This window comes from Anolis sagrei, chromosome Y, assembly GCF_037176765.1.
Source record: "Anolis sagrei isolate rAnoSag1 chromosome Y, rAnoSag1.mat, whole genome shotgun sequence".
NCBI lineage: Eukaryota > Metazoa > Chordata > Lepidosauria > Squamata > Dactyloidae > Anolis > Anolis sagrei.
In genome coordinates this window covers 55,112,553-55,139,593 of record NC_090035.1, presented here as the reverse complement: position 1 = coordinate 55,139,593, position 27,041 = coordinate 55,112,553, and the positions used below count along the sequence as shown (strand labels likewise).

Here is a 27,041-nt window from a genome sequence, read left to right as displayed (position 1 = left end):
AATAAAGTTTAATAATAATAATAATAATAATAATAATAATAATAATAATAATTAGGCCTGTTTGATCAAGAAAAAATTTGTTTCTAAAATCGATTTGTAATTGGGGTGTTTTTTTGTTTCGATATTTAAAATATTTACAAAACTTTCCAAAAACAAGTTTCGATATTTACGAAATTTCGTTAATATAAACGAATTTCGTTATTTAGGCCCAATAACGAATCGATTCGTTAAGATGGCGCCCGCGGGTTTTTAGCGCATGCGCGAACATTAACAAAATTCGTTAATACGTCAATCCGCTATTACGAATTGATTAACGAATTTTACATTAACGAAATTTCGTTATTCGTTAATAACGAATCGATTCGTTAAGATGGCGCTTTCGCGGTTAAGCGCATGCGCGAAGGCATTAATGTTATTTCGTTATTCGCATATTCGTTAATAACGAATCGATTCGTTAACAAAAACATTTACTTACAACACATTTTACAGCTTCATTATACATTTAGATGGAACTCATTTTGGTTTTTTTTCATATACATTAAAAAATGAAAAGATATTGCATGAGCAGAATAGAAGGGAGTCAATTTTTTTTTGCATTTATGATTTTTTTTCCTCCCTTATCTTCACCCCTTCCCCCATATATTTTTAATTAGAACGGTTGGTAATTAAAAGAAATGTAATAATTAAAAAAAACATATATTAATAAAGTAATGTAACATAATAAATAAAATAATAAAATAATATAACTGCTACAATAAAATAACTAAACATAAACAATAATAACAATAATAAAATTATCAAATAGAATATAAATCAATAAAAAGTTAAACCAAAAATTAAAATACAGTCAGTTGCTAAACAAGAAGCAAGGTAAGAAATTGAAATTAAATTACTTAAGACTGTAATAAAATATAATACATAAAGAAATGTATTATCATATTTTTTTAACATAACAATACGAAATATAAATTATTTATTTATAATATATAGTTATAATGTCAAAAATTACAAATTAATTTTTAAAAATGCAGAAAGTAAATTAAATCAAAAGAAGAAAATATCATAAATTGCACTTTGAAACAACTATGAATATTAAATTAAGGGAAATTATCTGGCTGGGCGGTTTTGTTCGACAATTTTGTAAATTGTTTTTTTTTATAACAGTACAATATCGACATTTCTTTCAAACCCGGAAGTGTTTCTTCTAAATCGAAGTTCTAAATCGAAGTTCTTTCCACTCAAAAGAATTTATAGTTCTAGTTTTTGCTAATAGGCAAAGAAGAATTGGAAAGAGAGTTTTAGGGCCGTAGTTGTTATTTCTTAAAGGAAAGGAAGTAAAATAATTTGGAAAAAGGCAATGCAATAATTAGGAGTTTTGCCTTTGCAATCACCCATTTTTATCTAGTTGCAAAGGAAATGCATATGGGGCAATTTCTCTTAAAATAACTTTTTTTTTTGTTCAGCATTTTTGGTCAAACATTCCAAATAACTCCTTCAAAACAAGTCTGCCTAGGTGTTGCCTAGTTAATGCATTTACTTACTCCAGTTTTTTCTCTCTCCTGGAACCACAAAGATATTTTTTTTTCCATGGAGAGGGAACAGAAAGAATTCTTAATCTTTTACCAGCAGGAAATTCATTGCCTTTGAACCCAGTTTTTTAATTTCTATGCATTTTATTTGCAAAATAAGGGTTCCTTGACCATGCATCTTTTTAACTCCAGTTCTTGGGCAATTTTTCTTAAAATAACAGTTTTTTTGTTAACTCCTTCAAAACAAGTATATATCTTTCACAGTATATTGGCCGTCCCCTTCCCGGCCTTCTCCCTCCCATGCCCTCCCAGGGGGACATTGCTCAGCCCCCCCCCCCGGGAGTGTCATGGTGTGCACATTTCTTACACAGCATATTGGCCGTCCCCCAGTGAGACAGACTGTAAGTCCTCCCGGGGTGGGCTCTTGACCCTAGCCCCCCCGGGATTGACCGCCTTTTTGTCTGCTGAGAGAAGGCCGATACCCTTCCCGGCCTTCTCCCTCCCATGCCACTGAGACAGGCTGTAAGTCCTCCCGGGGTGGGCTCTTGACCCTGCCCCCCCCGGGATTGACTGCCTTTTTGTCTGCTGAGAGAAGGCCGATACCCTTCCCGGCCTTCTCCCTCCCATGCCACTGAGACAGACTAACTCCTCCCGGGGTGGGCTCTTGACCCTGCCCCCCCCCCCGGGATTGACTGCCTTTTTGTCTGCTGAGAGAAGGCCGATACCCTTCCCGGCCTTCTCCCTCCCATGCCACTGAGACAGACTGTAAGTCCTCCCGGGGTGGGCTCTTGACCCTGGCCCCCCTGGGATTGACCACCTTTTTGTCTGCTGAGAGAAGGCCGATACCCTTCCCGGCCTTCTCCCTCCCATGCCACTGAGACAGACTAACTCCTCCCGGGGTGGGCTCTTGACCCTGCCCCCCCCGGGATTGACTGCCTTTTTGTCTGCTGAGAGAAGGCCGATACCCTTCCCGGCCTTCTCCCTCCCATGCCACTGAGACAGACTAACTCCTCCCGGGGTGGGCTCTTGACCCTGCCCCCCCCCCCCGGGATTGACTGCCTTTTTGTCTGCTGAGAGAAGGCCGATACCCTTCCTGGCCTTCTCCCTCCCATGCCACTGAGACAGACTAACTCCTCCCGGGGTGGGCTCTTGACCCCCCCCCCCGGGATTGACTGCCTTTTTGCCTTCCAGGCTGTTGCAATCATGCAGTATGGTGGAACGGGAAGGTTTTCGCTGATTTGTTCAGTTCACCTCCTGGCACCATGGTACAATACGAATTGCAAAACTTTCTCTCGAACAGTCATTGCAGCTTTGTTCGAGTGATGAGTACTTGCGAGAGATGATGAGAGACTGGATACGGCATACTCATTCCGGTGGTACTAACTCGGGATTCATGGTCACAGACGCAGGAAGGAACATGATCCGGGCGGTCGAAAGTGCCGGCTTCTCAAACGTAACATGCATGGCGCATTTGCTGCATAACTTTGTAAAAGATGGCTTCAAGGGGACCGATGAGAACAGCGCCACCGCCGTCACTCAACTCATTGACCGGTGCCAAAGAATCGCGGCCTTCTTACACCGTAGCTCTAAGTCCGCAAAAGTGGAGTGCCTCCCACAACACCGGTTACTGCAGGATGTCCCCACCCGCTAGAACTCCACCTGCATCATGTTGGAGCGCATGGAACATCTTTGTCAGCCCAAGCTGTTCCCCAACAACCAGGAGTGGATGATCATCACTCAGCTGGTCGAGATACTAGAACCATTCAAATTAGCCACCGAACATCTTTCAGCACAGAAAGCACTACTCAGCCATGTGGTCCCTGTCGTCCTGCGTTTGAAGAGGCATTTGGAGTCACTGCGTGGACAAAGTACATTGCAATCGTCACACCCTCCAACGTAACTTGCTCGACCCCCTTGCTGTGGAAAAGCTGGTCTTCTTGAAGGCCAACTTGCCAGTTTTGGGCTATCCCCAGATTGATCTGGATAGCATGGACCCGTAGATCACTACAGCCTTTTTTGTGGTAAGTCGCTGGGTGGACAAAGTACATTGCTATCATGGCTGGGCCCCTGTTCACTCCACAGGCTTAGGAGGTGGTCAGAAAGTTGACTTTCGCCATCCGTAGACGTCTTCACATTTGTCTTTGGTGAAACAAAAGCTGTTTCACCCAGTTGTTGTGGCTGTCCTGCAGCTGTTTTTGCCGCACTACAGGGCAAGCATTTTGAAATTTTTCTTTTTTAAAAGTTTCACTGCTACATATTTCTTTTATTTTTAAAAAAAATTATAAAATATTTGAAATAAAATGAAAACACTGCAGCACATTTGTCTGCAGTTTTTGTGTGCCCTGTGGCAGTTTCGCTGCACATCAGGGCAAGCATTTCATTTGTGTAGTTCCAACTAGTGCGGCCCATAAGCCAACACAAAATGCTTACAGTGCTCATTATTTGTGTAGTTCCAACCAGTGCGGCCCTTCTGCTGCGACCCCCTGTTGAAGACTGAAGGCCAAGTTGACACACATAACCACAATGAACCGGTTTATTGTCTTGCAAGATTTGGGGGAGGACAGACAACAGGCTGAAAGGCGTCTGGCAGGGGATGTCTGGGGAAAGGGTTATGAAAGGGAGTTGGGGGGGGGGAGCGTATACAGGAGTAGAAGAGTGCCTCTATTCAAAAATGGAAAATTAACCAAATGCTCGCCCTGTTGTGAAGCGTACACACTACACAGGAGTAGAGGAGTGCCTCTTTTCTGGGCACTCCAGAGGCGATGCCCAACAGGCTGAAAGGCGACCGGCAGGAAACGACTGAGGAAAGGGTGTATGAAAGGGAGTTGAGGGGGGGGGAGCCAGTAACTCTTAACTGAGTGTCCCGGGGGTCCGAAGGGTTTCCTTTGAAAAAACTTGATTTGAAAAAACCCTAAAAGTCGCCATAGAAATCATCAATAAAAACAAGTGTGGAAATGGTGTATGAAAGGGAGTGGGGGGGGGGGCAAGTAACGACTGGGGAAAGGGTGTATGAAATAATATGTATGTAAAATAATTTTCCTGACTATGAATTTATACCGCAAAATAATTTTCCAGGCTATGCATTCATTTTTTTATGGAGTTGGGGGGTTGGGAAGCCATGCAAAGTCAAATTTCAACTTCTCTCAGTGCTCCCCCCGTACTCTTAACTGAGTGTCCCGGGGGTCCGAAGGGTTTCCTTTGAAAAAACTTGATTTGAAAAAAACTTGATTAAAATCATCAATAAAAATTAAAATCATCAATAAAAAAAGAAGTGCTTCCTTGAAAATGTCTGGGATTAAGTACTGGCCTACTCTCAGCAGCCAGGAAGACAGTTAGCATCCTCCCAAAACGTAATTCCAGCCATGTATGAGGGATGCGAGCAACTTCTCTGAACCCTGGTGTATGAAGGGGAGTTGGGGGGGAGGGTTCCCGAGTATAGGTCAGGGATGGGGACCAACCAAAAGTCGCGATTAAAATCATAAATAAAAAGAAGTGCTTCCTTGAAAATATCTGGGATTAAGTACTGGCCTACTCTCAGCAGCCAGGAAGACAGTTAGCACCCTCCCAAAACATAATTCCAGCATTATATGAGGGATGCGAGCAACTTCTCTGAACCTTGGTGTATGAAGGGGAATTGGGGGGGAGGGTTCCCGAGTATAGGTCAGGGATGGGGACCAACCAAAAGTCGCGATTAAAATCATCAATAAAAAGAAGTGCTTCCATGAAAATGTCTGGGATTAAGTACTGGCCTACTCTCAGCAGCCAGGAAGACAGTTAGCACCCTCCCAAAACATAATTCCAGCCATGTATGAGGGATGCGAGCAACTTCTCTGAACCCTGGTGTATGAAGGGGAGTTGGGGGGGAGGGTTCCCGAGTATAGGTCAGGGATGGGGACCAACCAAAAGTCACGATTAAAATCATAAATAAAAAGAAGTGCTTCCATGAAAATGTCTGGGATTAAGTACTGGCCTACTCTCAGCAGCCAGGAAGACAGTTAGCACCCTCCCAAAACGTAATTCCAGCCATGTATGAGGGATGCGAGCAACTTCTCTGAACCCTGGTGTATGAAGGGGAGTTGGGGGGGAGGGTTCCCGAGTATAGGTCAGGGATGGGGACCAACCAAAAGTCACGATTAAAATCATAAATAAAAAGAAGTGCTTCCATGAAAATGTCTGGGATTAAGTACTGGCCTACTCTCAGCAGCCAGGAAGACAGTTAGCACCCTCCCAAAACGTAATTCCAGCATTATATGAGGGATGCGAGCAACTTCTCTGAACCCTGGTGTATGAAGGGGAGTTGGGGGGGAGGGTTCCTGAGTATAGGTCAGGGATGGGGATCAACTTACCGCTGGAATGAGGAAAAAAGGGAGGGGTAGTGTGTCCCTGCAGTTTGGAATCTGTTATGGTTTAAAAACTTGACGAAAACTCGCGATTAAAATCATCAATAAAAAGAAGTGCTTCCATGAAAATGTAGAGGACCGAAGCGTTTACTTTGAAAAAATTACTGTGGTCAAAGCTGGCCTAAAAAAAAAAACTTGCCTAAAAGTCGCCATAGAAATCATCAATAAAAACAAGTGGGGAAATGGTGTATGAAAGGGAATGGGGGGGGGGGGAAGCGTACACACAGGAGTAGAGGAGTGCCTCTTTTCCGGGCACGCCAGAGACGATGCCCGATAGGCTGATAGGGGACCGGCAGGAAACGACTGGGGAAAGGGTGTATGAAAGGGGGGGGGGACGCGCACTCACAGGCACACAAGGGTCCTTTCTTTTTTTGAATTTTTTTTGGATTTTTTTTAAAGAATAAAAGACAGGTATTTTTAAAAAATATTCAAAAATGGAAAATTAACTGGCCCTGATGAACAGCTAACACATCCAGGAGACAGGGCAAACGAGAGCGTATACAGGAGTAGAAGAGTAGATAACCTGGGTCCGATCGCATCAGGGCAATGTTCCCGCGTTCAGCAGGCAGTGACAATGTAAGGCACCACAACGCAGAAAGCAAAGTAGTATGCATCAGGGCACCCTCCCAAAATGTAATTCCATCCTTGTATGAGATTGTTTGGAATCTGTTATGGTTCCTTTGGTCGCTCCCCCCGTTCCTTAGATATAACTGTGGTAATTCTAGAGTTTAATTTTAATTTTAAAAACTTGACAAAAAGTGGCGATTAAAATCATCAATAAAAAGAAGTGCTTCCACGAAAATGTAGAGGACCGAAGCAGAGAGACTCCCGAGGGTAGTCTGGGATGAAGTACTGGCCTACTCTCAGCAGCCAGGAAGACAGCACCCTCCCAAAACGTAATTCCATCCTTGTATGAGGGATGCGAGCAACGTCTCTGAACCCTGGTGTATGAAGGGGAGTTGGGGGGGAGGGTTTCCATTCAAACATGGGAAATTAACCAAATGCTCACCCTCTAGAGCTAATCCATGCCGACGAGCGCAGACCTCAGGGATGCGTGTATGAAAGGGAGTTGGGGGGGGGGGAGCCATCTAGGTGGCCTTTTGGGTCTCTTCCAAATGTAGGATTTTGTGATTCAGGATTCTATGATTCAGTAGAGACAGGCTAGCCATCTGTCAGGAAGGCTTGGATGGTGCCTTCCTGCCTAGCAAAAGGAGATTGGATTGGATGTCCTCTACAGCTAATACATGCCGACGAGCGCAGACCTCAGGGATGCGTGTATGAAGGGGAGTTGGGGGGGAGGGTTTCCATTCAAAAATGGAAAATTAACCAAAAAGCTCGCCCGGCCACTTTGGTTACTCTAGATAACCTTGGTCCGATCGCATCACGGCAATGTTCCCGCGTTGAGCAGGCACTGGTTACGTAAGGCAACACAACGCAGAAAGCAAAGTAGTACGCATCAGGGCACCCTCCCAAAATATAATTCCATCCTTTTATGACATTGATTGGAATCTTTAATTTTAATTTTAAATACTTGACGAAAAGTTGCGATTAAAATCATGCTCACCCTCTAGAGCTAATACATGCCGACGAGCGCAGACCTCAGGGATGCGTGTATGAAGGGGAGTTGGGGGGGAGGGTTTCCATTCAAAAATGGAAAGGGAGTTGGGGTGGGGGGAAGCCAGTAACGACTGGGGAAAGGGTGTATGAAATAATATTCATTTTTTTATGGAGTTGGGGATGCGTGCATTTATCAGCCCGAAAACAACCCGGGCTCAACCGGCCGCTTTGGTTACTCTAGATAACCTGGGTCCGATTTGATTTGATTTGATTGATTTGATTTGATTGATCGAGCTGGCCTAAAAAAAAAAACATGGGTTAGATGGCCATCTGTCAGGGGTGCTTTGAACGCGGTTTTCCTGCTTCTTGGCAGGGGGTTGGACTGGATGGCCCATGAGGTCTCTTCCAACTGTATGATTCTATGATCTGTTTTGTATTCAATATCAGGACAATGTTCCCGCGTTCAGCAGGCAGTGGCAATGTAAAAGTAAAGCAAAGCAAAGCAAAATTGATTGATTTGATTGATTTGATTGTTTTGATTTGATTGATTTGATTTGATTGATTTGATTTGATTTGATTTGATTGATTTGATTTGATTGATTTGATTTCATTGATTTGATTGATGTTTCTCGAACATGGCCAAAAGGCAAAGTTCCTGCGTTCAGCAGGCAGGGGTAATGTAAGGCAACACAAAGCACAAAGGAGTACGCATCAAGGCAAGCAGGTGGGTGCGGAGGAAACCACAGAAATTCTTTCCTAACCTCCCACGTCTCCCTCAGGTGTCAGCGATCCAGAGAAGAGGGATTCAGAGGAGGGTGATCCAACATCTGGCCCCTGCACCACCTCCACACACAAGTCCCCAGGCGCTGTTATGGTGGGAAGACCCAGGTCATTCCTCTGGGATCATTTTGATGTCCACCCCCAGGTGCGCTCACTGGTAGTTTGCAAGCACTGCAGGAGGAAGATCAGCAGGGGCAGAGACTTGAAGCATCTGGGTAGCACAGGGTTGGAGATGCATATGAAGAGGCATCACCCAATGATCAAGGTGAGAGTAAGAGAAACTGGCAGCACCTGCAGCCGCAGGAAGAATACTCCCACTTTGCCAACTGCCAAAGCGGGGAGACAGACTCAGTCCACGCTGAAAGTTTGGGGTCTGCCCATGGGCAGGATGAGATCGGGGGAAAAGTCACCCACAGCCAAGCAGATCACCCAGTGCGTGGGAGCATCTGGGTAGCACAGGGTTGGAGATGCATATGAAGAGGCATCACCCAATGATCAAGGTGAGAGTAAGAGAAACTGGCAGCACCTGCAGCCGCAGGAAGAATACTCCCACTTTGCCAACTGCCAAAGCGGGGAGACAGACTCAGTCCACGCTGAAAGTTTGGGGTCTGCCCATGGGCAGGATGAGATCGGGGGAAAAGTCACCCACAGCCAAGCAGATCACCCAGTGCGTGGGAGCATCTGGGTAGCACAGGGTTGGAGATGCATATGAAGAGGCATCACCCAATGATCAAGGTGAGAGTAAGAGAAACTGGCAGCACCTGCAGCCGCAGGAAGAATACTCCCACTTTGCCAACTGCCAAAGCGAGGAGACAGACTCAGTCCACGCTGAAAGTTTGGGGTCTGCCCATGGGCAGGATGAGATCGGGGGAAAAGTCACCCACAGCCAAGCAGATCACCCAGTGCGTGGGAGAGATGATGGCTCTCGACCACCAACCCTTCCATATGGTAGAGCGGGAAGGCTTCCGCCGCTTGATGGCGCTCGGTGGCAGAGGACGACGTCCAAGGTAAAGAAGGAGTGTACCGAGGTCTCCAGTATTAAAGTTGCCTTTAAAATAATCAATAAAAAGTGTCCTGGGGTTCCTGTGATGCCCTTAGATGTCCGGGGCTGCACGCGCACTACAGTGTGTGTCTACCCTACGCCGACAGGTGCCGGTAACCCATTGAACCCCATTCGTGATGGGGTGACGGGGAAAAAAAGAGGATCACCATATATAAACTTGACTAAAAGTCGCCATTAAAATCAATCATTAATCATTAATCATTAATCAAGAATAAAAGAAATACTTAGCTAATGATAGCTAGCTTGTAGTTTGCTTCCCCTTTGCTTTTCTGAACTTTCCCATTTTGTAGTAATCCCTATTTTTTATAACAAAATAAAGTCGCATTCGTTTTTCCAAAGGCTGCATGACAGGGAGTTTGGGGGGGGAGGGCACAGGAGTGCCAAAGGCTGCATGACGGGGAGTTGGGGGGGAAGGCACAGGAGTGCCAAGAGGAAGGGCACAGAAACTTGCCATAAAGTCGCCATTAAAATCATCAATAAAAAGAAGTGCTTCTATGAAAATGTGGAGGACCGAAGCATTTACTTTGAAAAAATTAGTGCGGTCAAAGCTGGCCGCTTGCATCAATCAAGAACGAAAGTCGGAGGTTTGAAGACGGTCAGATACCGGAGGAACAGCTGTATGACAGGGAGTTGGGGGGGGGAAGGGCAATGGAAGCAATGGAAGTGGTAGGCAAGGACCACAACGCTGATACCATCTGTCAATACTTGGAAGCCATGATGAGGGAGTGGATGCAGCACAGGAAGGAGAACATGAAGATGGGGTTCATGGTCACCGATGCTGGCAAGAATATGATAAGGGCAGTGGAAAGCGCAGGCTATACCAACATTAGTTGTATGGTGCAATTACTCCACAACACCATAAAAGATGGCTTTGAAGGCCCTGAGGGACAGAAAATATGATAGAAAATCTTTAGAGTAATTCCAAGACTGGTAATCAATCACAAACCTGAAATATACAGTATTTTGGTGACCATCCTGAAGCTGTTGTGATGAGTTGGGGGGGGGGGGGAGGAAGGGCACAGGAGTACCAAAGGCTGCATGACAGGGAGTTGGGGGAAACTTGCCATAAAGTCACCATTAAAATAATCAATAAAAAGTGTCCTGGGGTTCCTGTGATGCCCTTAGATGTCCGGGGCTGCACGCGCACTACTTTCCCATTTTGTAGTAATCCCTATTTTTTATACCAAAATAAAGTCGCATTCGTTTTTCCAAAGGATGCATGACAGGGAGTTGGGGGGGGGAGGGCACAGGAGTGCCAAAGGCTGCATGACAGGGAGTTGGGGGGGGGAGGGCACAGGAGTGCCAAAGGCTGCATGACGGGGAGTTGGGGGGGGAAGGCACAGGAGTGCATTTCTCTTTGGTGAAACAAAAGCTATTTAACCCAGTTGATTTGCATCTGTTATGGTTCCTTTGGTCGTTATCAGTCCGAAAACTTGCCCTAAAGTCGCGATTAAAATCATCAATACAAAGAAGTGCTTCCTCCAAAATGTAGAGAGGGCAGCAGAGACCTCTTCCGCCAGTCTGTCCCAGCCCCTGCCTCTCGGCGCTCCCCCCATGCTCTTAAACGAGTGTCAATGTGGTCCAAAGTGTTTCCTTTTTAGTGTGTTCAAAGCAGGCCGGTCCCATCAATCAGGAACAAGTGCACGAGTACAGGAGTGCCATTGATCGCCAGGGTTGATTCGGATGATCTGGATGGCTATGTGGGTGTTTCAATGTGTCCATCTGCAGTCCCCTGCCTTTCTTTGGTATTCACGATAGCACTTGGCCCTTGCGACTAGAAAAGCCGGGAAGGAAGCGTTTCATCACACTGGTTGGAAGTACACAAATGTTCTGGCTGGCTATGCGGGTGTCCCGTTCCTCCCTCACCGCTCCATGTGCTTCCCTCCCGAAGCTGTTGTAATGAGTTGGGGGGGGGAGGGCACAGGAGTGCCAACAGCTGCATGACAGGGAGTTGGGGGGGGGCAGGGCACAGGAGTGCCTACACACAGGGCAAACATTTTGGCCTGGCCGCTTTGGTTACTCTAGATAACCTGGGTCCGATCGCATCAGGGCAATGTGCCAAAGGCTGCATGACAGGGAGTTGGGGGGGGGAGGAAGGGCACAGGAGTGCCAAAGGCTGCATGACAGGGAGTTGGGGGGAGAGGAAGTGCCAAAGGCTGCATGACAGGGAGTTGGGGGGGGAGGGCACAGGAGTGCCAAAGGCTGCATGACAGGGAGTTGGGGGAAACTTGCCATAAAGTCGCCATTAAAATAATCAATAAAAAGTGTCCTGGGGTTCCTGTGATGCCCTTAGATGTCCGGGGCTGCACGCGCACTACTTTCCCATTTTGTAGTAATCCCTATTTTTTATACCAAAATAAAGTCGCGTTCGTTTTTCCAAAGGCTGCATGACAGGGAGTTGGGGGGGGAGGGCACAGGAGTGCCAAAGGCTGCATGACAGGGAGTTGGGGGAAACTTGCCATAAAGTCGCCATTAAAATCATAAATAAAAAGTGTCCTGGGGTTCCTGTGATGTCCTTAGATGTCCGGGGCTGCACGCGCACTACTTTCCCATTTTGTAGTAATCAAGCACTGTATTGTATGACTTTGAGTTGGCAACTAGAGCACACAGCCACAGAAGAGTCTTAAATTTTTTTAGAATATGATCTGGCTGGCTATGCGGGTGTCCCCTTCCTCCCTCACCGCTCCATGTGCTTCCCTCCCGAAGCTGTTGTGATGAGTTGGGGGGGGAGGGCACAGGAGTGCCAACGGCTGCATGACAGGGAGTTGGGGGGGGCAGGGCACAGGAGTGCCTACACACAGGGCAAACATTTTGGCCCGGCCGCTTTGGTTACTCTAGATAACCTGGGTCTGATCACATCAGGGCAATGTGCCAAAGGCTGCATGACAGGGAGTTGGGGGGGGGGAGGAAGGGCACAGGAGTGCCAAAGGCTGCATGACAGGGAGTTGGGGGGGGAGCGTGTAGTGCCTAGCTGTTGCCTAGTTAATGCATTTAAAGGGATGCGTGTATGAAAGGCAGTGGGGGGGGGGAAGCGTACACACAGGAGTGCCTCTTTTCCGGGCACTCCAGAGACGATGCCCAATAGGCTGATAGGGGACCGGCAGGAAACGACTGGGGAAAGGGTGTATGAAAGGGAGTTGGGGGGGGGAAGCGTACACTGGAGTACAGGAGTGCCTCTTCTCCGGGTACTCCAGAAGCAATGCCCAACAGGCTGAAAGGGGACTGGCAGGGAATGACCGGGGAAAGGATGTACAGTATAACAGGAAGTTATTGGAGCATTTCTCTTTGGTGAAACAAAACCTATTAACCCAGTTGATTTGCATCTGTTATGGTTCCTTTGGTCGTTGTCAGTCCGAAAACAACCCGGGCTCCCCGGCCACTTCGGTTACTCTAGATAACCTGTATGACAGGGTCTGTATGACAGGGAGTTTGGGGGGGAGGCGTACACAGAAACTTGCCCTAAAGTCGCCATTAAAATCATAAATTAAAAGAAGTGCTTCCTCCAAATTGTAGAGAGGGCGGCAGAGACGTCTTCCGCCTTTATTTCCCAGTCCCGGGGTTGCGAAGCGTTAACTTTTAAAAAATTAGTGTGCTCAAAGCACTTCGTGTAGGCTTATGGGCTGCACTGGTTGGAAGTTACTACACAAATGTACCAATGAAACGAAAGTCGGAGGTTTTTGATTCCATCCTTGTATGAGGGATGCGAGCAACGTCTCTGAACCCTGGTGTATGAAGGGGAGTTGGGGGGGAGGGTTTCCATTCAAAAATGGGAAATTAACCAAAAAGCTCGCCCGGCCGCTTTGGTTACTCTAGATAACCTGTGTCCGATTTGATTTGATTTGATTGATTTGATTTGATTGATTTGATTTGATTGATTTGATTTGATTGATCTTGGGATCGAGCTGGCCTAAAAAAAAACCAGAGGTTAGATGGCCATCTGTCAGGGGTGCTTTGAACGCGGTTTTCCTGCTTCTTGGCAGGGGGTTGGACTGGATGGCCCATGAGGTCTCTTCCAACTGTATGATTCTATGATCTGTTTTGTATTCAATATCAGGACAATGTTCCTGCGTTCAGCAGGCAGTGACAATGTAAAAGTAAAGCAAAGCAAAATTGATTGATTTGATTGATTTGATTTGATTGATTTGAATTTATATATATATATTGCAAAAGAATTTTCCTGGCTATGCATTCATAAAGGGAAATCTGTAACTAACTCTAAGGCTGGATCTATACTGCCATATAATCCAGAATGTCAAAGCTGATGATCCCCATCATCATCTTTAAACTGGATTATAAGTGTCTACGCTGACATATAATCCAGTTCAAAGCAGATAATTAAAAAAAAACCTTCTATAATCAGGTCTGTAAATAAAGAACAATACTCAGAAAACAGATAGTAAACAATCAGGGCCAGCTAACACCTACTAACAAAGGATTCCCCCAGGCAGGAAACAGCCAGGCTTTGAAGCTGCAATGCTAATCAAAGTGACCAATAGCAACATTCACACTTGCCTCAAGCAAACAAGACTTCTTTCTCCCACCCTGGACATTATTCTACAGATATATAAACCCCACTTGACTAGTTTCCAACAGACCTCGCAACCTCTGAGGATGCCTGCCATAGATGTGGGCGAAATGTCAGGAGACATCGTAATGATCCCATAGGAGCGATCTCGGCCTACCCCTACGTACTTCAGGTGTACTCATTCTCCTGTTTGGACTGTCGGAGTGTCGGTGTTTGTGGGAGGGATTGTTGGTTGAAACGCATGCATGTAAAGTAGACACGGGCGTTATTTTTATTCAGAAATGGAAAATGAACCAAAAACTGGCCCTGATGTGGACCAAACACAGCCACAAACAGGGACCAACTAGAGCACACAGCCACAGAAGAGTCTTAATTTTTTTTAGAATTTTTTTTGTATTTTTTTAAAGAATAAAAGACACTATTTTTTAAAAATACTCAGAAATGGAAAATGAACCAAAAACTGGCCCTGATGTGGACCAAACGCAGCCACGAGACAGGACAAACGAGAGCACACACCAACAGAAGAGTTTTTTTCTTTTTTAGAATATTTTTTGTATTTTTTAAAGAATAAAAGAAAGGTATTTTTAGAAAATATTCAAAAATGGAAACTTTACCAAAAACTGGCCCTGATGTGGACCAAACACTGCCACGAGACAGGGCAAGTGAGAGCACACAGCAAGTCGCCATTAAAATCAATCATTAATCATTAATCATTAATCAAGAATAAAAGAAATATTTAGCTAATGATAGCTTGTAGTTTGCTTCCCCTTTGCTTTTCTGAACTTTCCCATTTTGTAGTAATCCCTGTTTTTACGGGGTCACGGGGGGGAAGCGTACACTGGAGCATAGGCAGTTGGGTTTCTTGCCTGAGAGGGAAGGATGGGAGAGGAAGCTTGGGAAGGGATTGTTCTTTGATTTGCCATGATTGCTTCGGGAGGACCAGTACACCAATGGATCGCTGGATAAATTCTCCTGAGGCTCTTAAAATACACTCCCGAAGCTTCGTTATTGGCGCGGGGTCGATTCGTTAAGGATATAACTAATCGATTCGTTAGTACGGCGGACGCGATCGCGCATGCGCAAAAGCGACTTCCGAAACGTCGTTATTAAATACGATTCGATTCGATATTGAGATTAATAACGAATCGATTCGTGAAAGCGAATATTTAGTATTTTTTTAAGAATAAAAGACAGGTATTTTTAGGAAATATTCAGAAATTGAAAATTAACAAAAAACTGGCCCTGTTGTGGACCAAACACAGCCACGAGACAGGACAAACTAGAGGACAAACGCCCTGTTGTGAAGCGTACACAGGACTACAGGAGTGCCTCTTAAAGAAATATATATATAAATACATAATAGCAGCATTTTTTGGTGAGTATCTTTGTTTTCCTTTTTTAAATAATTAAATCAACGAATAATAGCAGCTGTTCTACTTATAAATATTAAAATATAAGTACCTTCATTTTTAATGGGTTTTTCTTTTTTTTTTGGTGGTTTTTTTGTGTTTTTTTAATGAGGTAGGTAGTTTGTTTATGGGTAAGGGAGTTGGGGGAAGGGGGAAGCGTACACAGGAGTACAGGAGTGCCTCTTCTCCTGGCACCCCAGAGGCGATGCCCAACAGGCTGAAAGGGGACCGGTAGGGGACGACTGGGGAAAGGGTGTATGAAAGGGAGTTTGGGGGGGCAACACAAAGCACGAAGCACAAAAGTACGCATCAGGGCAATATTACCGCGTTGAGCAGGCAGTGGTAACGTAAGGCAACACAAAGCACAAAAGTACACATCTGGGCAATGTTCCCGCTTTGAGCAGGCAGTGGTAACGTAAGGCAACACAAAGCACAAAAGTACGCATCAGGGCAATGTTCCCACGTTGAGCAGGCAGTGGAAATATAAGGCAACACAAAGCACAAAAGTACGCATCAGGGCAATGTTCCCGCGTTGAGCAGGCAGTGGTAACGTAAGGCAACACAAAGCACAAAAGTACGCATCTGGGCAATGTTCCCGCGTTGAGCAGGCAGTGGTAACGTAAGGCAACACAAAGCACAAAAGTACACATCAGGGCAATATTCCCGCGTTGAGCAGGCAGTGGTAACGTAAGGCAACACAAAGCACAAAAGTACGCATCAGGGCAATGTTCCCACGTTGAGCAGGCAGTGGAAATATAAGGCAACACAAAGCACAAAAGTACGCATCAGGGCAATGTTCCCACGTTGAGCAGGCAGTGGTAACGTAAGGCAACACAAAGCACAAAAGTACGCATCAGGGCAATGTTCCCGCTTTGAGCAGGCAGTGGTAACGTAAGGCAACACAAAGCACAAAGCACAAAAGTACGCATCAGGGCAACGTCCCCGCGTTGAGCAGGCAGTGGAAATATAAGGCAACACAAAGCACAAAAGTACGCATCAGGGCAATATTCCCGCGTTGAGCAGGCAGTGGTAACGTAAGGCAACACAAAGCACAAAAGTACGCATCAGGGCAATGTTCCCACGTTGAGCAGGCAGTGGAAATATAAGGCAACACAAAGCACAAAAGTACGCATCAGGGCAATGTTCCCGCGTTGAGCAGGCAGTGGTAACGTAAGGCAACACAAAGCACAAAAGTACGCATCTGGGCAATGTTCCCGCATTGAGCAGGCAGTGGTAACGTAAGGCAACACAAAGCACAAAAGTACGCATCTGGGCAATGTTCCCGTGTTGAGCAGGCAGTGGTAACGTAAGGCAACACAAAGCACAAAAGTACGCATCTGGGCAATGTTCCCGCGTTGAGCAGGCAGTGGTAACGTAAGGCAACACAAAGCACAAAAGTACGCATCAGGGCAATGTTCCCGCTTTGAGCAGGCAGTGGTAACGTAAGGCAACACAAAGCACAAAGCACAAAAGTACGCATCAGGGCAATGTTCCCGCGTTGAGCAGGCAGTGGAAATATAAGGCAACACAAAGCACAAAAGTACGCATCAGGGCAATGTTCCCGCGTTGAGCAGGCAGTGGTAACGTAAGGCAACACAAAGCACAAAAGTACGCATCTGGGCAATGTTCCCGCGTTGAGTAGGCAGTGGTAACGTAAGGCAAAACAAAGCACAAAAGTACGCATCAGGGCAATGTTCCCGCGTTGAGCAGGCAGTGGTAACGTAAGGCAACACAAAGCACAAAAGTACGCATCAGGGCAATATTCCCGCGTTGAGCAGGCAGTGGTAACGTAAGGCAACACAAAGCACAAAAGTACGCATCAGGGCAATGTTCCCGCGTTGAGCAGGCAGTGGAAATATAAGGCAATACAAAGCACAAAAGTACGCATCAGGGCAATGTTCCCGCGTTGAGCAGGCAGTGGTAACGTAAGGCAACACAAAGCACAAAAGTACGCATCAGGGCAATGTTCCCGCTTTGAGCAGGCAGTGGTAACGTAAGGCAACACAAAGCACAAAGCACAAAAGTACGCATCAGGGCAACGTCCCCGCGTTGAGCAGGCAGTGGAAATATAAGGCAACACAAAGCACAAAAGTACGCATCAGGGCAATATTCCCGCGTTGAGCAGGCAGTGGTAACGTAAGGCAACACAAAGCACAAAAGTACGCATCAGGGCAATGTTCCCACGTTGAGCAGGCAGTGGAAATATAAGGCAACACAAAGCACAAAAGTACGCATCAGGGCAATGTTCCCGCGTTGAGCAGGCAGTGGTAACGTAAGGCAACACAAAGCACAAAAGTACGCATCTGGGCAATGTTCCCGCATTGAGCAGGCAGTGGTAACGTAAGGCAACACAAAGCACAAAAGTACGCATCTGGGCAATGTTCCCGTGTTGAGCAGGCAGTGGTAACGTAAGGCAATACAAAGCACAAAAGTACGCATCTGGGCAATGTTCCCGCGTTGAGCAGGCAGTGGTAACGTAAGGCAACACAAAGCACAAAAGTACGCATCAGGGCAATGTTCCCGCTTTGAGCAGGCAGTGGTAACGTAAGGCAACACAAAGCACAAAGCACAAAAGTACGCATCAGGGCAATGTTCCCGCGTTGAGCAGGCAGTGGAAATATAAGGCAACACAAAGCACAAAAGTACGCATCAGGGCAATGTTCCCGCGTTGAGCAGGCAGTGGTAACGTAAGGCAACACAAAGCACAAAAGTACGCATCTGGGCAATGTTCCCGCGTTGAGTAGGCAGTGGTAACGTAAGGCAAAACAAAGCACAAAAGTACGCATCAGGGCAATGTTCCCGCGTTGAGCAGGCAGTGGTAACGTAAGGCAACACAAAGCACAAAAGTACGCATCAGGGCAATATTCCCGCGTTGAGCAGGCAGTGGTAACGTAAGGCAACACAAAGCACAAAAGTACGCATCAGGGCAATGTTCCCGCGTTGAGCAGGCAGTGGAAATATAAGGCAATACAAAGCACAAAAGTACGCATCAGGGCAATGTTCCCGCGTTGAGCAGGCAGTGGTAACGTAAGGCAACACAAAGCACAAAAGTACGCATCTGGGCAATGTTCCCGCGTTGAGCAGGCAGTGGTAACGTAAGGCAACACAAAGCACAAAGCACAAAAGTACGCATCAGGGCAATGTTCCCGCTTTGAGCAGGCAGTGGTAACGTAAGGCAACACACAGCACAAAGCACAAAAGTACGCATCAGGGCAATGTTCCCGCGTTGAGCAGGCAGTGGAAATATAAGGCAACACAAAGCACAAAAGTACGCATCAGGGCAATATTCCCGTGTTGAGCAGGCAGTGGTAACGTAAGGCAACACAAAGCACAAAAGTACGCATCAGGGCAATGTTCCCGCGTTGAGCAGGCAGTGGAAATATAAGGCAACACAAAGCACAAAACTACGCATCAGGGCAATGTTCCCGCGTTGAGCAGGCACTGGTAATGTAAGGCAACACAAAGCACAAAAGTACGCATCTGGGCAATGTTCCCGCGTTGAGCAGGCAGTGGTAACGTAAGGCAACACAAAGCACAAAAGTACGCATCAGGGCAATGTTCCCGCGTTGAGCAGGCAGTGGTAACATAAGGCAACACAAAGCACAAAAGTACGCATAAGGGCAATATTCCCGCGTTGAGCAGGCAGTGGTAACGTAAGGCAACACAAAGCACAAAGCACAACAGTACGCATCAGGGCAATGTTCCCGCGTTGAGCAGGCAGTGTTAACGTAAGGCAACACAAAGCACAAAAGTACGCATCTGGGCAATGTTCCCGCGTTGAGCAGGCAGTGGTAACGTAAGGCAACACAAAGCACAAAAGTACGCATCAGGGCAATGTTCCCGCGTTGAGCAGGCAGTGGTAACGTAAGGCAACACAAAGCACAAAAGTACGCATCAGGGCAATGTTCCCGCGTTGAGCAGGCAGTGGAAATGTAAGGCAACACAAAGCACAAAGCACAACAGTACGCATCAGGGTAATGTTCCCGCGTTGAGCAGGCAGCGGAAATGTAAGGCAACACAAAGCACAAAGCACAAAAGTACGCATCAGGGCAATGTTCCCGCGTTGAGCAGGCAGTGGTAATGTAAGGCAACACAAAGCACAAAGCAACTAAGGTGATCTACCGCACGGAGCAAGGGTTGGTGTCGAAATCTATCTCCGGGTAGCCCAAAAGTGGCAAGTTGGCCTTTAAGAACACCAGCTTTTCCACCGAAAGGGGGTTGAGTGAGGTACGTTGGAGGGTGACGACATCTCCTGCCAGGCTGAAGACCCTCTCACTCTGCACGCTAGTTGGTGGGCAGCTGAGAAACTTGCGGGCTACAGTTGAGAGGTCAGGCCATGTACTCCTTTTTGAGGACCAGTACGCCAATGGATCGGTGTCTACATCCTCCTGAGGCTCGTCAAAGTACCGATTGACAGAGAACTCTGCCGAGTCCATCTTTGCTGCCTGGGCCGACAAAGATGTTCCTTGCCCTGCCATCAAAGCGATACTGTCAGGTATGAAACGCTCCGCTCTCCTCTTTTTCAGCTGCAGTGCTCTTGCTTCATCCCTGATAGGTGGCAAGGTGGGACTGATGTTATCGGTGCTGCCGTAACCGCTGGTGTTCTGGGGAGTAACGGCAGAAGGAATTTGCTCTGAGCGTTCCCCCACCCTCCGAGAGTATTCTCCTCTCACGAGCGAGATAAGTTCGGCCTTCCACTTTGGCAGTTCTTTGGAGCAGACAGTGTCCTTGATGGAAGGGTCGCAGAGTGCTGCCAAAACATGAGTCTTACTCTCCGTCAACGGTAGAAGACGTTTACGGAGGGACAAATTCAACTTTCTGACCACCTCCTGGGCCTGTGGAGTCAAGGGCCCAGCCGTACACTGCAATGTACTTTGTCCACCCAGCGACTCCAAATGGCTCTTCAAACGCGAGATGACTGGGAGCACATGGCTGAGTAGTGCTTTGTCTCCTGAAAGTTTTTCGGTGGCCAGTTTGAACGGTTCTAGGATCTCAACCAGCTGAGTGATGGTCATCCACTCCTGGTTGTTGGGGACCAGCTTGTTTATCGGAGCCGCAATTGACAGCGAGACAGCGTGGACTGCCCTCTGTTGCTCCACCATGCGCTCCAACATGATGTAGGTGGAGTTCCAGCGGGTGGGGACATCCTGCAGTAACCGGTGTTGTGGGAGGCACTCCAGGATTTGCCTGTCACGCAGCAGTTTTGCAGACTTAGAGCTACGGTGGAAGAAGCCCGAGATTCTGCGGCAACGCTCAATGAGTTGAGAGACGGCGGTGGCGCTGTTCTCATCGGTCCCCTTGAACCCATCTTTTACGCAGTTATGCAGCAAGTGCGCCATGCATGTTACGTTTGTGAAGCCGGCAGTTTCGACCGCCCGGATCATGTTCCTTCCTGCGTCTGTGACCATGAATCCCGAGTTAGTACCACCAGAATGAGTATGCCGCATCCAGTCTCTCATCATCTCTCGCAAGTACTCAGAAATGGTGTCGGCCCTGTGATCCATATCGATCACCTCAAGGGACAGGAGTGCCCAATGATGACCCGAGTCTTGGCAACCCTTCATCTCCCACCAGTGAGCGGTCAGGGACAAATAGGAATGCCCTCCTCCCGTGCTCGTCCAGATGTCTGAGGTGAAATGTACATGGACGGGTTGTGACTTGCTCAAAAGGTTCCTGAGACGTTGCTTGCATCCCTCGAACAAAGCGGGAATGACTGTTTGAGAGAAAGTTATGCGACTTGGGATCTTGTACCATGGTGCCAGGAGGTGAACAAATCGGCGGAAACCTTCCCGTTCCACCATACGGAAGGGCTGGTGGTCCAGAGCCATCATCTCTCCCAGGCGATGTGTTATTTCCTTCACTGATGGTGGCTTAACTCCAGATCTCACCCTTGTAACTTGCAGGCCCCAAGCATCGAAGGTTTTCTGCACGGGGCCTGTTGGTGTGTTTGGAGTGCTGCTGCATGTGCTGGCGACTTCAACTACGTCCAACTTCACAGTTGGGTGGTGTCTCCTCATGTGCGTCCTTAGCCCTGTTGTGGCAAGATGCCTCGTATCTTTTCCTCTGCTGACATTCGCACCGCAATGCCTGCAAACTGCCAAAGTGGCCTTGTCCTTATGGATGTCGTAATGATCCCATAGGAGCGATCTCGGCCTACCCCTACCACGCACTTGAGATGTACTACTCATGCTCGTGTTTGGACTGTCGGTGTTTGTAAAAGGGATTGTTGTTGGTTGTTTCTGTGGCTCGCCCTCCAGCACCAAGCAGTCCTCTTGATCACTAATTCCTGTGGTGGAAGAAGATTCCATATTGTCTCCTTCCTCCCATTCCTCAGACACGTCCGCCTCCTCGCCCTCTTCTTCATAACAAGTACTAGTATGAGAGGTACTTGGAAGGACATCAGGATCTGAATGTAGAGTCTTTCGAACTGAGGAATAAGGAGGAGGTCCTCCCATCTCACTGCTGGTTGAAGCATCTGTGGGTGTTTCAATAACCATCTCGTCGGTTGAATGTTCCCTTTTTGTCAATGTGTCCATCTGCAGTCCCCTGCCTTTCTTTGGTATTCGCGATAGCACTTGGCCCTTGCGACTAGAAAAGCCGGGAAGGAAGCGTTTCATCACACAGGTTGGAAGTACACAAATGAGCGATCAAGCACTGTATTGTATGACTTTGAGTTGGCAACTAGAGCACACAGCCACAGAAGAGTCTTAAATTTTTTAAGAATATTTTTGAGTTTTTATTAAAGAATAAAAGACACTACAGGTATTTTTTAAAAATACTCAGAAATGGAAAATAAAGCAGAAAATGGCCCTGCTGTGGACCAAACACAGCCACAAACAGGGACCAACTACAGCACACAGCCACAGAAGAGTTTTAGAACATTTTTGAATTTTTTTGAGTTTTTTTTAAAGAATAAAATACACTAAAGGTATTTTTTAAAAATACTCAGAAATGGAAAATAAAGCAGAAAATGGCCCTGCTGTGGACCAAACACAGCCACAAACAGGGACCAACTACAGCACACAGCCACAGAAGAGTTTTAGAATATTTTTGAGTTTTTTTGAGTTTTTTTAAAGAATAAAATACACTAAAGGTATTTTTAAAAAATACTCAGAAATGGAAAATAAAGCAGAAAATGGCCCTGCTGTGGACCAAACACAGCCACAAACAGGTACCAACTACAGCACACAGCCACAGAAAAGTTTTAGAATATTTTTGAATTTTTTTTGAGTTTTTTTTAAAGAATAAAATACACTAAAGGTATTTTTTAAAAATACTCAGAAATGGAAAATAAAGCAGAAAATGGCCCTGCTGTGGACCAAACACAGCCACAAACAGGGACCAACTACAGCACACAGCCACAGAAGAGTTTTAGAATATTTTTGAGTTTTTTTGATTTTTTTAAAGAATAAAATACACTAAAGGTATTTTTTAAAAATACTCAGAAATGGAAAATAAAGCAGAAAATGCCCCAGCTGTGGACCAAACACAGCCACAAACAGGAACCAACTACAGCACACAGCCACAGAAGAGTTTTAGAATATTTTTGAGTTTTTTTAAAGAATAAAATACACTAAAGGTATTTTTTAAAAATACTCAGAAATGGAAAATAAAGCAGAAAATGGCCCTGCTGTGGACCAAACACAGCCACAAACAGGGACCAACTACAGCACACAGCCACAGAAGAGTTTTAGAATATTTTTGAATTTTTTTGAGTTTTTTTTAAAGAATAAAATACACTAAAGGTATTTTTTAAAAATACTCAGAAATGGAAAATAAAGCAGAAAATGGCCCTGCTGTGGACCAAACACAGCCACAAACAGGGACCAACTACAGCACACAGCCACAGAAGAGTTTTAGAATATTTTTGAATTTTTTTGAGTTTTTTTTAAAGAATAAAATACACTAAAGGTATTTTTTAAAAATACTCAGAAATGGAAAATAAAGCAGAAAATGGCCCTGCTGTGGACCAAACACAGCCACAAACAGGAACCAACTACAGCACACAGCCACAGAAGAGTTTTAGAATATTTTTGAGTTTTTTTTTAAAGAATAAAATACACTAAAGGTATTTTTTAAAAATACTCAGAAATGGAAAATAAAGCAGAAAATGCCCCAGCTGTGGACCAAACACAGCCACAAACAGGAACCAACTACAGCACACAGCCACAGAAGAGTTTTAGAATATTTTTGAGTTTTTTTGAGTTTTTTTTAAAGAATAAAATACACTAAAGGTATTTTTTAAAAATACTCAGAAATGGAAAATAAAGCAGAAAATGGCCCTGCTGTGGACCAAACACAGCCACAAACAGGGACCAACTACAGCACACAGCCACAGAAGAGTTTTAGAATATTTTTGAGTTTTTTTGAGTTTTTTTTAAAGAATAAAATACACTAAAGGTATTTTTTAAAAATACTCAGAAATGGAAAATAAAGCAGAAAATGGCCCTGCTGTGGACCAAACACAGCCACAAACAGGGACCAACTACAGCACACAGCCACAGAAGAGTTTTAGAATATTTTTGAATTTTTTTGAGTATTTTATTGAAGAATAAAATACACTAAAGGTATTTCTTAAAAATACTCAGAAATGGAAAATAAAGCAGAAAATGGCCCTGCTGTGGACCAAACACAGCCACAAACAGGGACCAACTACAGCACACAGCCACAGAAGAGTTTTAGAATATTTTTGAGTTTTTTTGATTTTTTTTAAAGAATAAAATACACTAAAGGTATTTTTTAAAAATACTCAGAAATGGAAAATAAAGCAGAAAATGCCCCAGCTGTGGACCAAACACAGCCACAAACAGGAACCAACTACAGCACACAGCCACAGAAGAGTTTTAGAATATTTTTGAGTTTTTTTGAGTTTTTTTTAAAGAATAAAATACACTAAAGGTATTTTTTAAAAATACTCAGAAATGGAAAATAAAGCAGAAAATGGCCCTGCTGTGGACCAAACACAGCCACAAACAGGGACCAACTACAGCACACAGCCACAGAAGAGTTTTAGAATATTTTTGAGTTTTTTTGAGTTTTTTTAAAGAATAAAATACACTAAAGGTATTTTTTAAAAATACTCAGAAATGGAAAATAAAGCAGAAAATGGCCCTGCTGTGGACCAAACACAGCCACAAACAGGGACCAACTACAGCACACAGCCACAGAAGAGTTTTAGAATATTTTTGAATTTTTTTGAGTTTTTTTTAAAGAATAAAATACACTAAAGGTATTTTTTAAAAATACTCAGAAATGGAAAATAAAGCAGAAAATGGCCCTGCTGTGGACCAAACACAGCCACAAACAGGGACCAACTAGAGAAGAGTTTTAGAATATTTTTGAGTTTTTTTAAAGAATAAAAGAAAGGTATTTAGAAAATATTCAAAAATGGAGCTGGCCCTGAGTTAACACAGGCAGGAGTCAGGGCAAACGATCTAACACAACCAAAACACCCAAAAAAATAGCACACACCAACAGAAGAGTCCAACTACTCTTTGCTCCAAGCCAAGAAGCCACGCCAACCCAAGCAACAAGCACCAAGCAGCACAACCCTCCCACACACCTCTCCTCCCTCGCCTCCGCGCTAGAAATGAGCTCCGCGGCCGCGCGGAGCTCCTTTTAAAGGCCTTCCCGGCCAATCAAAAGCAGCCACGGTTCACTGCTGGGTGCTTGGGAGCGCCGGATTGGCTCCCAGGCACCAGCAGCACTCAGCAGCCTCCATCCCATTAACGACACGAGCTGAAGCTCGTAAAAAAAATGGGGCTGCTGTTTCGATATTTTTAAACCCTTCCGGGTTTGAAAATATGTTTTGAAATCGCATCGGATATGCTAAAAATAACGATTAAATTACGAAATAACGAATTAACGAACGAAACCACACAGGCCTAATAATAATAATAAATATCCTCGCTGAACCATGGAATTAGGAAGCCTATCGTCGGTTTTCTCCTTACCAGAATAGAGTACTTCCACTTAAAGCGGTGCTTTTGGTGGTCCCCCCCCCCGCCTCTCTTGTTGATGCCCTTGAAGGGCAGAAGGCCCTCTGTGCATGCTCAGAGGGCCCTCTGTGAGTGCTTCCCTCTCACCCTAGCAATGGTGTTTCTAGCCCCCTTTCTAGGGCAAGTGCCTGACCAAGAGGCCCAGCAGAATGGACAGAGCCGACACCAAGGAGGAGGAGGAGGAGGAGGTAGAGGAGGAATGCTGCTGCCCAAGCCCCTCTGCATGAACGGGACCGAGACTGGGCCGCCGGGCAACAAGGCTAAGACTGAGCGCAGGGACAGCAAGTCTGCCACCTCCAACCCGCCCCGCAAGGCCGCCTCCGCTGCCTCTGCTGGAAGCAAGATGCACAAACTCTCCACCTGCAAGCAGCAGTGATTCCGTGAGTAGCACCATGCTTATTTGCTTTCTTTCTCTTCCTTCCTTCTTTCCCTCCCCTCTTTCTTTCCTGCCTCCTCCCTTCCCTCTTCCTTCCTTCCTTCCTTCCTTCCTTCCTTCCTTCCTTCCTTCCTTCCCTCCTTCCTTCTTTCCTTTCTTCCTTCCCTCCCTCCTTCCCTCCTTCCCACCCTCCTGACTTCTTTCCTTCCTCCCTTCCTAATTCCCTTCCCTCGCTCCTCCCTCTCTCCTTTCTTTCTTTCCTTTACTCCTCCCTTCCTTTCCTTTCCTCTCCCTCCCCGTCCCTTCCTTCCCTCCTCCCTTCTTTCCTTTCTTCCTTCCCTCCCTCCTCCTTTCCATCCCTTCCCCCTTTTCTTCCTTCATTCCCCTGCTTTCCTTCTTTCTTCCCCCCCTTCCTGCCTTCCACCCTCCCCTTCCTTCCCTTCTCTTCCCTATTTCTTTTCTTTCTCCCTTCCCCATCCTCCCTTCCCTCCTCCATCCCTTCCACCCTTTCCTCCCTTTTTCTCTACCTTCCTTTCCCTCTTGTTTTCTTTCCTTCTTTCGTCACTCCCTTTCTTCCATTGCTTCTCCCTCCCTCCTTTCCCTCCCACTCTTCCTTTTTTCTTCCTTCTGTCCTCTCTTCTTCCTTTTCTACGTACCTTCCTTTCCTCCCTCCTTCCCGTCTGCCTTCCTTCCCGTCATTCCCTTCCCCCTTTGTTCCCTCCTTCCTTCACTCCTCCCTTCTATTCTTCTTTCCTTCCCTCTTTCTTTTCCTCCTCCATTCCTCTCTTCCTTCCCTCATTTCCCTCCCTCCCTACCTTCTTTCCTCCCTCCATTCCCTCTCTCACTCTTTCCTTCCTTCCTTCCTTTATTCCCCCTTCCCATTCTTCCCTTTGTTCCCTCCTCCCTTCTTTTCTTCTTTCCTTCCCTTTCCTCTCTTCCTTCACTCCTCTCTCCTTTCCCTTTCTCCCCCCTTTCCTCCTTTCCCTACCTTGCCTCCCCTTGCTCTCCTCCTCCCTTTCTTCTTTCCCTCCCTCCCTTCCCTCCCTCCTCCTTTCCACCTTTCCCTCCCCTTGCCTCCTTTCTTTCCCTCTCTCTTTTCTTCCCTCTCTCCACCTACCTTCCTTCCTTGGTTTCCTCCTCCCTTTTTTTCTTCTTTCCTTCCTTCTTTTCCTCCCTCCCTTTCTCCCTTCTCTCCCCTTCCCTCTTTCCTTTCCCTCCCTCCCTCTGACCAAACACAGTGCTTGGTTATGAAATGAGGCACAGCTCCATGATGCCCAAAGTATTCTTTTGAAGCCAAACATTGGACCATCTGTAAGACAAACTGTAATGGGGCTGTAAATGGTCCAGGCATTTGGGCCTCCGGGTCCCAGGTGCCCGTCTTCCCAGTTTGTCCATTGGTCAAGG

General features: G+C 46.1%; 1 protein-coding gene across 1 annotated transcript in view; it reads left to right on the top strand.

Annotated features, from left to right (window-relative positions):
• The window catches only part of LOC137095199 (serine/threonine-protein kinase STK11-like), a 298,229-nt gene that overhangs the window by 268,328 nt on the left and 2,860 nt on the right, over nucleotides 1–27,041 (top strand). The window contains exon 9 of the mRNA XM_067461585.1: nucleotides 25,369–25,641. Coding sequence (XP_067317686.1) covers nucleotides 25,369–25,637 — 269 coding nt within the window. The 3' untranslated portion in view covers nucleotides 25,638–25,641. The remainder of the gene's footprint in view (nucleotides 1–25,368; nucleotides 25,642–27,041) is intronic.